Source organism: Lontra canadensis, unplaced genomic scaffold, assembly GCF_010015895.1.
Source record: "Lontra canadensis isolate GAN:19392208 unplaced genomic scaffold, GSC_riverotter_1.0 scaffold4, whole genome shotgun sequence".
Classification (NCBI taxonomy): Eukaryota; Metazoa; Chordata; class Mammalia; order Carnivora; family Mustelidae; genus Lontra; species Lontra canadensis.
Genome location: NW_022630998.1, coordinates 7239281 through 7251593, shown reverse-complemented (window position 1 = coordinate 7251593; position 12313 = coordinate 7239281). Strand labels below are relative to the sequence as shown.

Sequence of the window (12313 nt, the reverse complement as noted above, 5' to 3'; positions counted from 1 at the left end):
AAAAAGAGGATGTGGGCCAGATGAATTAGACATAAGTGTTAGAAAAGAAAGTAGCCATTGAGGTTTGGGAGTGTTGGGGAAGATTTGATAAAGGAAGTGGGCTGTTGAGATGCTGTGTCGTAGAGAAATGTCATTTATATAGGCAGAAAGGAGGGAAAGAACATTACAAAGCGTGAAGTGGGTTTTTTTTTTTTTAATCAAACTCCTTTGTTCCTATAAGGATTTGGAAAACTATTACATATATTTAAGTTGACATCTAGTTTTTATACATTTAAAAAATTGCAAAAGATATTTTTTCTGGAGTATAATAAATACTGACATTTTAAAATAAGCATATCCAGTGAGTAGCAATTTGATTTTGAAATCATGCATTTTTAAAAAGGCCTGAATAAGACCTTTAACAGTCAAATTTCACATCTTTATTTTCTCCTTGAACTCATATTTCCATTCTGCTTCCCACAGAGTTTTATTTTAATATACTATTTTTATGCTTGAGGATATTGATCAACCTTTCATTATTCTTATGAAACATATATGTATGTGTGTATTAATTTAAGTTCAAAAATTCTGTCATCCTAAAAGTAAGTTAAATTTTTTCTGGATTGAGTTATAAAAATTATTAATAGTATACAATTGATCAAAACAATCCCAATGTATTACCATTTTGGTCATTTATTTCATGAGCTTGAATGAAAACCTTCCTCTCAGTGGATGAATCATATGTACCTTTTATATTCCACATATGTTCATATTCCATTGGTGAATTATACTTAATGCTAGAGTGAGATAGGTTTCAGCATCGATTTTCTTCTTAATTTTTGTTTTTATAAAGGTAAGACAAAAAAAAAAATGTTACCATAAATAAGTAGGTGGGAATGGAAGGAGTTCTATTATAAGAATGTCATTCAGGAACGCCTGGGTGGCTCAGTTGGTTAAGCCGCTAACTTCAGCTCGGGTCATGGTCCCAGGGTCCTGGGATCTAGTCCTGCATCGGGCTCCTTGCTCGGCAGGGAGCCTGCTTCTCTCGTTGCCTCTGCCTGCCTCCCTGCCTGCTTGTGTGTACTCTCTCTCTCTCTGGCAAATAAATAAAATCTCTTAAAAAAAAATGTCATTCAGTCCCTTGAACTCCTTGTGAGTTATATTCCATAAATCACAGAATTGTCTATTGTCAAACATGAATTTCAGTCAGTTATTTTTAATGCTTTACTGCCTGACAAATTGATTAGATACACCTTCAATTTTGTTGAAAGCAAACAAAAGAAAATCACATGCTTTGGAAAAATATTTGTTACCCAGCCATTAAAATTCAGTCAAACACCAGTACTGCAAATTGTCTCTGTTTAGCATCCACTGAGTTAGGATGAGTGAGAGGTATCCTACTGCTTCTTTTTTGGTAAGTTGAGAGAAGTAATGGTAAAAGTGTGGTTTAAAAAAAAAAAAAAGAGAGAAAAAACAAGGAAGAACTGCTTGCCTCCATGGCAAGATCAACTTGAGAAGTAAGAGTACACAGAATCCAGGCTTCCTGCATGAAGCTACCTTGGAAAGGAACGTGTTCAGGAGAGCAGGAAGTAGGCAAGTTCAGAGTGACTGTCAGTCTGAAGGGTATGCAAACAGACCATTGTGATTATTCCATATTCTTCCCTCACTTGTCCTGGACCAGCCCCAGCTTGGAAGGGAACAGAAGAGAACAGAAAAGCTTCAGTGTTGTGAGCTGTTTTATTCTCTTCCCATGGAAATGCTTTCGTTAGACCTTGTCTGTTGGAATACTATGCAGCCTTCAAAAAAAAAACCCCAAATCTTGCCATTTGCAATGGCATGGATGGAATTAGAGGGTATTATGCTAAGTGAAACAAGTCAATCAGAGAAAGACAATTATATGATCTCTCTGATATGAGGAATTTGAGAGGCAGGGCGGGGGTTCATGGGAGGTAGGGAGGAAGAAATGAAACAAGGTGGGACCACAGAGGGAGACAAACCATAAGAGAATCTTAATCTCAGGAAACAAACTGAGGGTTGCTGAGGGTTGGGAGAGTAGGGATAGGATAGCTGGGTGATGGACACTGGGGAGGGTATTTGCTATGGTGAGTGCTGTGAATTGTGTAAGCCTGATGATTCACAGACCCGTACCCCTGAAACAAATAAATACATTATATGTTAATTTAAAAAAAGTTACTGATGTAGATGTTGTATTCCCATGAAGACAGAGCTTCCAAAATACCTGTTGTTTCTTAAAATCAATACTTAATAGGACCAAAAAAAAAGATAGCTTCCAGAGTTATTGTGTATTTTTTTCTATTATTAGGTCTTCAAGTATATTGTGGTTAATTGGTATCATCTTTAATCAAAATTTGCAGTCCATGGAATCAAATGCTCTAACTTTCCTATTATGCGTGTACTTTTGTGTCATTGTAAGAATTACCGAAACAAAAAGCCTAAAATTTTGTACACTAGTGCCTCGCTCGTAATAAGTTCATCCCTAAGTCATAGTAGTTATTTATCTATGAAATGATAAATGAAATGAAATGAAATGAAACAAAGTGGTACATCATCATTTTCTTAAATTCAAGACTTGGAATGAAATTTACTCAAATTTCATGAAAGCAGATGTTAAAATTTTCACTTGTGGAAAAATAATCAATGTGAACATTTACAGACCTGGAAATCAGCAAGTACCTCAGAGGATAAATTAGATCTTACAATGGATAGGCAAATTGAGTAAGTCAACATGGAGAAAAAGGTCATCCAAATGTGGGAGTTATTACCATTTTTATTCTTGGTACTTTCAGATGTGAGTACAGTTTTTAAAAATGATAATATTTGGGGCGCCTGGGTGGCTCAGTGGGTTAAAGCCTCTGCCTTCAACTCAGGTCATGATCCCGGGTCCTGGGATGGAGCCCTGCATCGGGCTCTCTGCTCAGCAGGGAGCCTGCTTCCTCCTTCCTCGCTCTGCCTGCCTCTCTGCCTACTTGTGATCTCTGCCTGTCAAATAAATAAATAAAATCTTTTTTAAAAAATGATAATATTTGCTTTTTTAGAAACATCATCTCCATAATGGCCTACTAAATTTATCATTGTTGCAAGAATTATCCTTAAAGTTTATGTGTTGAATGAAGCAGTGTGTAATTAGTTAATAATTCTACGTGTCAACTCCTGGTTAAGTTGGATAAGTTCACAAAAGCACTGTCACGAAAGTAAATACATAATGTGAAGATTATTTTTTGTATTTTTGATGATTTAAATACAGAACAAAATACTCCCCAAATTGGAGGGGCAATATTTAGACTTACAAGCCGTGGTTTTTCATGACAGATTTTATTGTCCCTATTGTTATTGTTACCATTGTCCTACTTCTGCAGTGAAGCGATGGCTCAGGCACCCCCTCTGCTTAGACATAGATTCAAGGAAAGGGAATGAGGGCAACAATTAGATAATAAGCTTGCATTTTTGCCCAAGAACCTACATTTTTAAGGACACTCACTGAAAACCTTGCTTTGAATCTTAGATGGGTTTTTTGAGGTTTGATTTTATATGATTTCATATCTATTTCAAATTCAGTTAAACACCTCTTTTAGGTTCTCACCTTCACTTTTCAGTTTCCTAGGTTGGTGTGGCCCAGTTGCAGTTAGGGCACATTGATGTAAGGACTTGTCCTAATCATACATTGAGCGGCACTAATAAGATATGGAAAACTTGCCAGTTGTGGGTCAGGCTCTCTTTTGTTTGCTCTTTCTCCCAAGCTGCTGCCTCTCACTCTGATAAGCATTTGAATATGGCGAGCGGTGTCTGGTATACTCCTTGGAAAGGTTCTCTTTGCATTTCAAAATTGCTAGAATAAGGTGATTGGGTTGGTGGAGAAAATTGGGCCAACTCTGAGATTCTGCAGGTCAGGGTTGACTTCTGCTGCCCAGATAGGTGTTAAAATGATCTGATGATAAAGAAAGGAAACTGTGCAAGAAAATGAGGGCTACAGTTCTCTGAAAGCCACCGGAAGCTTCCTGGAGCCATGGCCCCAGGCTTTCCATCTGCATTCCTCAGCCACACCCTCCCTGAACATTTCCATCTACCTCTTCTTTCACACACAAAGGATGTGTCCGAGATACCTTCCAGTTTTTCTTTCCACACAAGAAAGGGTATCCTTCTCAGTTTCATTAAGACTGGTGCTAAGCAACCAAATCAAAAGGTGAAGCCTCCCTCCCTGACCCTTTGCCTACTCAGTTTCATCTTTTTCCCTACCTTCCTAAAAAATAATCTTCTTTTAAAAATACTTAAAATAATTTTTACGTACACAAATAATATCTATGTATATTCTTTTGAAAAAATGTCACACATTATAGTATATGTACATAATGTAAAATCCCTCTAGAATCTGTCATGGCCCCTATCCACTACTCTAGAGAGGTAATCAGATACCTGTGTGCACACTCGATCACTTTCGTTCTCTCTCTCTCTTTCTCACACACACACACACACACACACACTTGCAATGCACACCCGTGTTTGGTTTTAGCATGAAGTTCATCGCACTGTACAAATGCTGCATTCACTTCTTGCATCAGATATCTTTCGTGGCCCCGGGCAGGGAGCTATCTCATTCATTTGCTACAGAGCATTTATTTGCCTGTTGGTGGACATCTAGACTATTTTCCATGTTTCTACCCTTGGCAGCACTGCACAGTGAATATGCTTATGCTTGTGATTAGTGTTCATCTTATGTAGACAAGTGAGATCATAGTGTCTTTAATTAATATATATTACTTTATTGGCTTTAAAGTGACTATGACAATTTTTTTTTTCCAGGATATTTTGTTCTCATAACATCAGGTTATAGAACCTGAGGCTCTGGCACTGTCCATGTAATTTGTCCATAAAAGTCATTTGCTGTTAACTTTAAAAAAAAAAGATTTTGTTTTTTTGGTTTTTTTTTTGTAATAGTGGGGTGTTTTAAGTTTTTATTTATTTATTTGACAGAGAGAGAAATCACAAGTAGGCAGAGAGGCAGGTGGGGCGGGGGGCGGGTGGGGAGCAGGCTCCCTGTTGGGCAGAGAGCCTGATGCGGGGCTCCATCCCAGGACCCTGAGATCATATCCTGAGCCGAAGGCAGAGGCTTAACCCACTGAACCACCCAGGCGCCCCAAAGATTTTGTATTGTTTTAAAGAAGTTTTGTATTCCAGCAAGCCTGTCCTGTAATTATTTTTTATTATTTTTATTTTTATTCTATTGTCATTTTCTTCATAATTTATTTGGCTCTGTTAAGTAGCACTTGCAGCATATCAGATCCCAGATCAGTACCCTCTTCCTTTCTTAAAAAAATTACATGGAGGTCTCCTTTCTACTTAGAGTCACTGCAAAGCTCCTCCAATCCCTGGTCCCAAAGTAACTTCAACATTCTCTAGTGTTCGGTTTGCTAGTGAGGCATGATGGTTGAGGGGCTTAGTGCTGGTTCTGCCAGCCTTGTGATCTGGGGCAAGGAATGTCCTCCTAGGCTTACGGTTAGGATTGAGTGAATTACTGTAGTTACTGTACGTAAAGCATATGGCAAGCATATGGTACATAGCAAGGACTCGGTAATTTTTGGCTTATTACTCCATGTAGCTGCTGCCCGTCACTCAGCAAACACTACTATCTGCCCATATTATGTGCTGGGAGCATAAAGATAAATAAGACATGGTCTCAGTGCTTGAGGAGCCTTCACTCTAGCTTGCATATGTTTGCTCAAAATTAAAGTACTTATTCTGTTAGCTTTCTATTTGTTTAAACTCTGTCCGTGGCCTGGTTTGCTTTCCTCCCATGTCAGCTGACTTGGGCATCATGAAGGACAGCCTCTCACCTCTTCACGAATTCTCTTTAATGGTGATTCAGCACCTGCTGCATTCCCAAAATGTTGTTAAAAACTGGAATGCAGAGATGTTGTGTAAGACAATCTGTAAGAAGCTAACAGGCTCTAGGGAGGAAGAAAAAAGACTCTTTCCATGCTCTATGATGGCTTTCCACCTATGGACTTGCTCCGTTTTTAGCTTGCATTTCCTCTGCTAATAAAGATAAATAGTCTCCATTCTCTCTTTTCCGGGACAGAGTGTGAAGCGTTAGCAGCAAGAGGGCACTTACTTCTCTTTCTTTATCAATGACCTACCTCACGTCTTTGGACTTTGGACTACTCTTGTTAGGTAGGAGCTGTTTTCTGTCCCAGGACTGAAGAAAAACCAGAGGGTCTTAGAAATCCCTGGCCATCCATGCCCAGGGGGAACCACTTTGGTAAAAGGACTTTTTGCTGCCACATAACTGCAAAGATTCTGCAGACCACTGAGACCACTAGGTTCATACCCATGCTTTCCAGGGAGTTGTCCCCTCAATGCCATAAACTTCTTTGGGAACGGCACACCTTAGGGAATTCTTGACCTAGAGTAGGAAAAGGTAGCAGTCCTTCATCTCCCTCACATAGATTCTTCTTTAAAAAGTAATAAATTCCCTTTCCTAACTCAGGGATATCTCCTTGCTTTGATTACCATTACAAGATTTGTTTGGTTTGTTCATAATAAGTGTATTAAGTTTGATCTTACGTTAAAAGCCTGTCCTTGCACAGAATTTAAATTAATGTCTCGCTGAATTGTGAATGGACACCTAGGCTCCTTTTATTTATTTATTTTCTAAGATTTTATTTATTTATTTGACAGGGAGAGAGAGATCACAAGTAGGCAGAGAGGCAGGCAGAGAAAGAGGAAGGGAAGCAGGCTCCCTGCTGAGCAGAGAGCCTGATGCTTGGCTGGATTCCAGGACCCTGTGATCCTGACCTGAGCTGAAGGCAGAGGCTTAACCTATTGAGCCACCCAGGCGCCCCTCCAGTCTCCTTTTAAAGGAGATGTAAACATTTGTTGCCACAACAGGATCTGAGCATAATACTGAGCTCAAGAAGGATGATTTTCTCAACAGAAATCATTTATTATTGCCGGAGGTAATGTGAAATTACCTATTTTTTCTTGAAGCATGTTTTTTTGTAAATGTTTTCTAGAGATACATGACTTGAAATTAACGACACTCTCCTTTGTTAAGACTTTATTTCATTTCATGTATTGTGTTGACCCCTGAGAGAATATCCAGTCTAGAGAGGAGAAAATGTACGTGGTGCTCAAAACCCTATGAATGCTTCCAGCAGATGAGGTGTTCTCCTGACTGCTCCAGAGGGGACTATATCCCTAGTGCTACATTTTGTGTTTTTGGCATCTTTGATTCATTTATAGAAGCTTGTCTGTTAAAATTCCATATACATTTCATTGGTTTTGAAAAATACTGAGATTGACATCAACCTACTGAAAGGATACTTTGCATTGAAAGTAATACATTTCCTAACCAAAGAAGATACCATTGTTCTAGCATCAGTAGATGTCACTTTTTTTTTTTTTTTTTTAAACTTCCCGGTTGTAGTGAAGCTCTTTGGGTCAGCTATCTGGTAATTGTCATAAAAAAAGTTATATGTATATTTAACTGGACAGAAGTTAGTGGTTCAAACTGGCCATAAAGTGGAAGGGAATAATGGTGCCATCTTCCCACACACATGAGGTCACACTGCTCATCTCAGCTTTGTGAACATAGTAAGAAACAAGTCATTTCTGACGGAGGTTGTCAAGTTGCAAGAGTAACATCTCCCAGAAGAGAACTTCTGTGTGAATTTTGAAAATTCTATTGGTGGAGGCTTTTGCCCATTTAGCATTGTCAGTATATTACTCTTTATGTTTTACAATTTCTGGTGTACTTCTCACATAAACCTATAGTGCCTCGGCTAGCTGCATTTTCATGATTTTCCACAAGTCCCACAGATTCAAACTTCCTTTCCTTAACTCTTTGCTTTTACCTTCTCTAAGCCCTGGGGATTCTTCTTGGCTCCCAGAAAAAGTTCTCCTTACTCCCTTCCCCCACTCCCCATTTCTCTTTACATAGCCCTCTTTATCTCAAGAGTGTGCTGGTTAATAGCACACTGTGACAGATTGTGTGTGAGGCATGCTGGGTAATGACTAACAACGGCCAGTACATGTCCAGGGCTCTTTGAACCTTAAAAACCTTCTGCCGTATGAAATAGATAGAGCCAGTCTTTCTTCTTTTGACTGCTCGTTTTCCTGAATGCTCTTTCTTAGAAGATCCAATATATCTTCTACACACTCAATCTGTATTAGGAGTGTTGGATTTCTTCCTAACTCCCCTCTCCATCTCTGAAATAGACCCAAGGCTTCACTGAGGACCAGAAGATAGAGTTAGGGTGGTGTGACAGATAGAAATTAGTGAACAGTTTAGGCTTATCCAAAAAAATAAATGCTTAATACATCTGGGTCTTCTTCAAGCTGTCTTCTGCTTTATCCAGCAAAGGGCAAAATGAATCACTCCATAACAAGGGGTCCTAAGAGATAACAAACTCAATTAAAATTGATTTAACTTCTGGGGAGTTCTCCAGATTATACTCCACAAATACTAATATGATAATACCCACTTCAGCCATAAATCATCTCATTGGACCTCGTGTCTCTTTTCCTAGATTATAGATCATGGGCAATAATAGACTGTCTCTTGAACCAACAGGGTGTAAATTTCACTGCTTTGGATTTCCAGTGCAGAAGGTGAGTGGTGAAGAAGTAGGCCCCCGTGGCTCTGTCGGGGAAGGACAGTGGCAGGACAGGTGGCCTCTTAACGCATTTTAACGACCTTTTCTCATTCAATGTCCTCTTTTCCCTCTGAAACTCATTGGAGAATCATTTGCATGTTATATTTCATCTGCATTTATTTCATCCTAACCTCTTCATCCTTCTGTTGAGTTATATGTGCCCTGGAGTAAGCGTTTTCTACCATCTGACAGTTTAGAAAAAAGAAAAAAAGAAAAAGAAAAGAAGGAAAAAGGTGAACAGTGGCACAGTTAGCATAAAAAATGGTGAAGATAGGAGTAGAAAATGGGAAAAATGTATGTCACTTTGTTAGTTCCGTACAGTATATTTAAGAAAAGTGGAGCAATAAATTTCTATTAACGTATATATTCTTTTAAATTTAGGAATAGACGGACAGTCTGTGGAAGTGTCCAATATCGTGGACATCCGAAAAGAACATAACCGTGAGATTGCAATGAGAATTTCTTCTAGCATAAACAGTCAAAACAGATTTTATACTGACCTGAATGGATACCAGGTAATTTTCCTTTAAAATGTCTAAGTAATAGCGGTGTTAGTGTGCAAGTTTTATGCATGGAAATGGGTCAGTTAATTTCACATCCTTCGAAAAATTTGCTTAAGTTTACAAATTATTTCTAAAGGAAAACTGAATTTTAACAGGTACTTATAGGTTCTATATTCAACCAGATTTCCGAAGTTAGAACAAATATTTGAGAGATTGGTTTGTAGAACATCTGATTTACAGATGTATTTTTTTCAAAGGCAGATTTGGTGACCATTTGCATGTTAAATGCCTTGATACCAAAATATATCTGAATTTGTTTCATAGAAAGGAAACTAATTAGGGACTGATGGAGTATATATTTTCCCCTCATAAGGAAACGGTCTGTGCATATTTAATTTATTACATATATACTTTTAAATGTGTAATGTAATAATAGGCTCTTTTAAATTTCAGGGAAACTCTTCCCCTCTTTTTATCAATAATGTAAGGGTGTTTACCTTTATGCACACACATATGTGTACATAGACTTAGACAAAGAAATACAAACCTGTATCTATTTAGAAATGTGGGTAGGTATATATTTAATCAAATGTTCACAAAATAGTTTGAAATGGTGATGAGAAAATTGACTCAAAATTTTTCCAGATTGTCAGCACTCTAATTTAATAGGGCTCTTTTGATTGTTACCTAAATCTCTGTATTCAGAGTATATGTGTGTGACAACATAGCATTGAAATAATACTATTAAAAACATTAGCATGTTTTTGAGACATTAGCATTTTAGAAAGTTCTGGCTATGAATAGAAATAATTTCACAACAAATGCTTTTACTTTGTCTGATTTTCAACTGGGTTGAGTGGAAGGGATTGTGGTAATTTTCTCTTGTGCAATTTCCTGCAAAGGTTAAATTTAAACCTTTTCCAAAGCATAAAAATTGCATTATACACTTTGAATTTACATGTTAATTCTACCGCAGCTGTTTGGTTTTCAAATGAAGCCATGACTTTATGGTGATTCATTTTCCTTGTGTACAAAAGAAACTCTTTTTCTTAAAATCTTACAGAAGCAATTATTTGTATGTGTGGGTGTATACATGAATGAAAAAAAAACTTAGTAAAAGTGAATAAAAATGTGAATTTTCTTTTCAAGGATCAAGCATTTGAATAAATAGGGAAATATTATTTCTATATTTATAAATGTCTAAATTTATAACGTAAATATTTCTGCTTCTAAAATAGGCCATTTTTTTAAGCCTTGAAAAGAGTAGTTCTTGGGCAAAACCAGAAATCTAGACCCACAGGTAGGGAGCATGGCTGGCAGCCCCATAGTCATGACAGTGTGAATGTGTGAATGCCCTTTGCATTGAGTGTACAAGTTAATTTGAATGGAAGGATTAGGACTGGAAAGAAGAAATGGAAAATTCTTTGAAACTATCTTTTTTTTTTTTTTAAACATTTTACAATTGTTTCTTCAGTTTTATAATTTCCTGGGCCTGTGATACAAATTACCACAAACTGGGTGGCTTAGAACAGCAGAATTTATTCTGTCACAGTTCTGGACAGCAAAAGTCCAAAATCAAGATGTCTTCAGGGCCACACTCCCTCCAGAGTCTATAGGGAAATACTCTTCCTTGCCTGTTCTAGCTTCTGGAGGCATCCGGCCATTCTGGGCACTGTTGGCTTGTAGAGCCATCACTCCACTGTCTGCCTCTGCTGTCACAGAGTCCCTGTTGTATTCTCCGTGTGTCTCCATTGTGTCCAGACTTCCCTCTTAGAAGGACTCCAATCCTTGGATTAGAGCCCACCCTAATCCAGTATAATTTATGTCTGTAGAGATCCTATTTCAAAATAAAATCACATTCACAGATTGTGGATGGCCATGAATTTGGGGGGCTCTATTCGGTACAACCAGTAAGTTGAAGGACACACTGTGGGGTTGTTGTAAAGATTAAAGATCGTATTTGTGAATACCTAGTACTTTGCCTAGTTATAATGAGCACTCAATACGTGTTAACTATTACATTAACTTTGTATTTCTTTCCTTCTTGAATGTCATGTCATGTCAAACTTGCATGAGCTGAATAGGAGAGATGTCATTTTTATGTGGTGTGAATAAGATACCTGATAACAAAGTCTCTGTTTGATGTTTCCTGCTGTGGTTTGAGGGAGTCTCCTTGACCCCAGCCAGCTTAGTGCGTTTTCTGTCAAAAAATAAAATAATGTATTTCATGCATTCACATACTAGACCAAGAAAAATTAAAATATGGAACTATCTACATTGAAACTAAACAGGAAAAGTAAGCACTGAAGAGTCTTTAAATATAAATATGAATTTGATTATTTTAGTGTAATATGTTGGAGAATTCAATGAGGGGATCTGTGGTATTTATTAAAACTGATTCAAGAATTATAAAAGATATTTTTTGAAAGGGGATAGAGAGCTATTATGCTTAACACTCATTACAAAAGCAGTATGTTAGATTTAGATGAGAAATGAATACTTAATACCTTTATAATTTGTTTTATGCAAATATTGGAAAGCTAGAAGACTTTTGTTAAGGATTTTTATTCTGAATTTAAATAGGAATGCCTATTTTAAAAACCTGGATAATTTCTACCTTTCTCACTTTATATTTTTCTAAGATCCTCATTATTTTTTTTATATTGTTTTGAGGAATGTTTTAATTCTTAAATTAGCTCTTCCTTTGAACAAGAAAGGAAGCTATACTCTTTTCTCTTTGGAAGAAAAGTCATCTGTCTGTAGTCAGTACTCATTTTTTAAAGTACATCTGTAAATATCACTTGATTTCTTTTTTTTAAAGTGAACTGTTTGGTCTTTTAGATTCAGCCTAGAATGACAATGAGCAAATTACCTCTTCAAGCAAACGTCTATCCGATGACTACAATGGCCTATATCCAGGATGCCAAACATCGCTTGACATTACTCTCTGCTCAGTCTTTAGGGGTGTCAAGTTTGAAAAGTGGTACGTATTGTTTGGAATCTTTTTGGCTCTTACAAGTTTCATTTCCAAGTGTATAATTTTTCTCTTGGTCATGTGTAATAATTACCATCTTCAGACACTAGCCTCCTTCTTTTGAGAACCAGACTATTAGTTAATTTTGGTTTTGTGAGAATAACATAAAATAACGTTATTTGCTCAAT

At 37.3% G+C, this 12313-nt stretch overlaps 1 protein-coding gene across 2 annotated transcripts in view; it reads left to right on the top strand.

Moving 5' to 3' along the window:
* Positions 1-12313, top strand: part of MAN2A1 (mannosidase alpha class 2A member 1) — a 166611-nt gene that overhangs the window by 129802 nt on the left and 24496 nt on the right. For both annotated transcript variants that reach the window (XM_032845164.1, XM_032845154.1), the window contains exons 17-18: positions 9030-9163; positions 11993-12134. In XM_032845164.1, coding sequence (XP_032701055.1) covers positions 9030-9163; positions 11993-12134 — 276 coding nt within the window. The remainder of the gene's footprint in view (positions 1-9029; positions 9164-11992; positions 12135-12313) is intronic.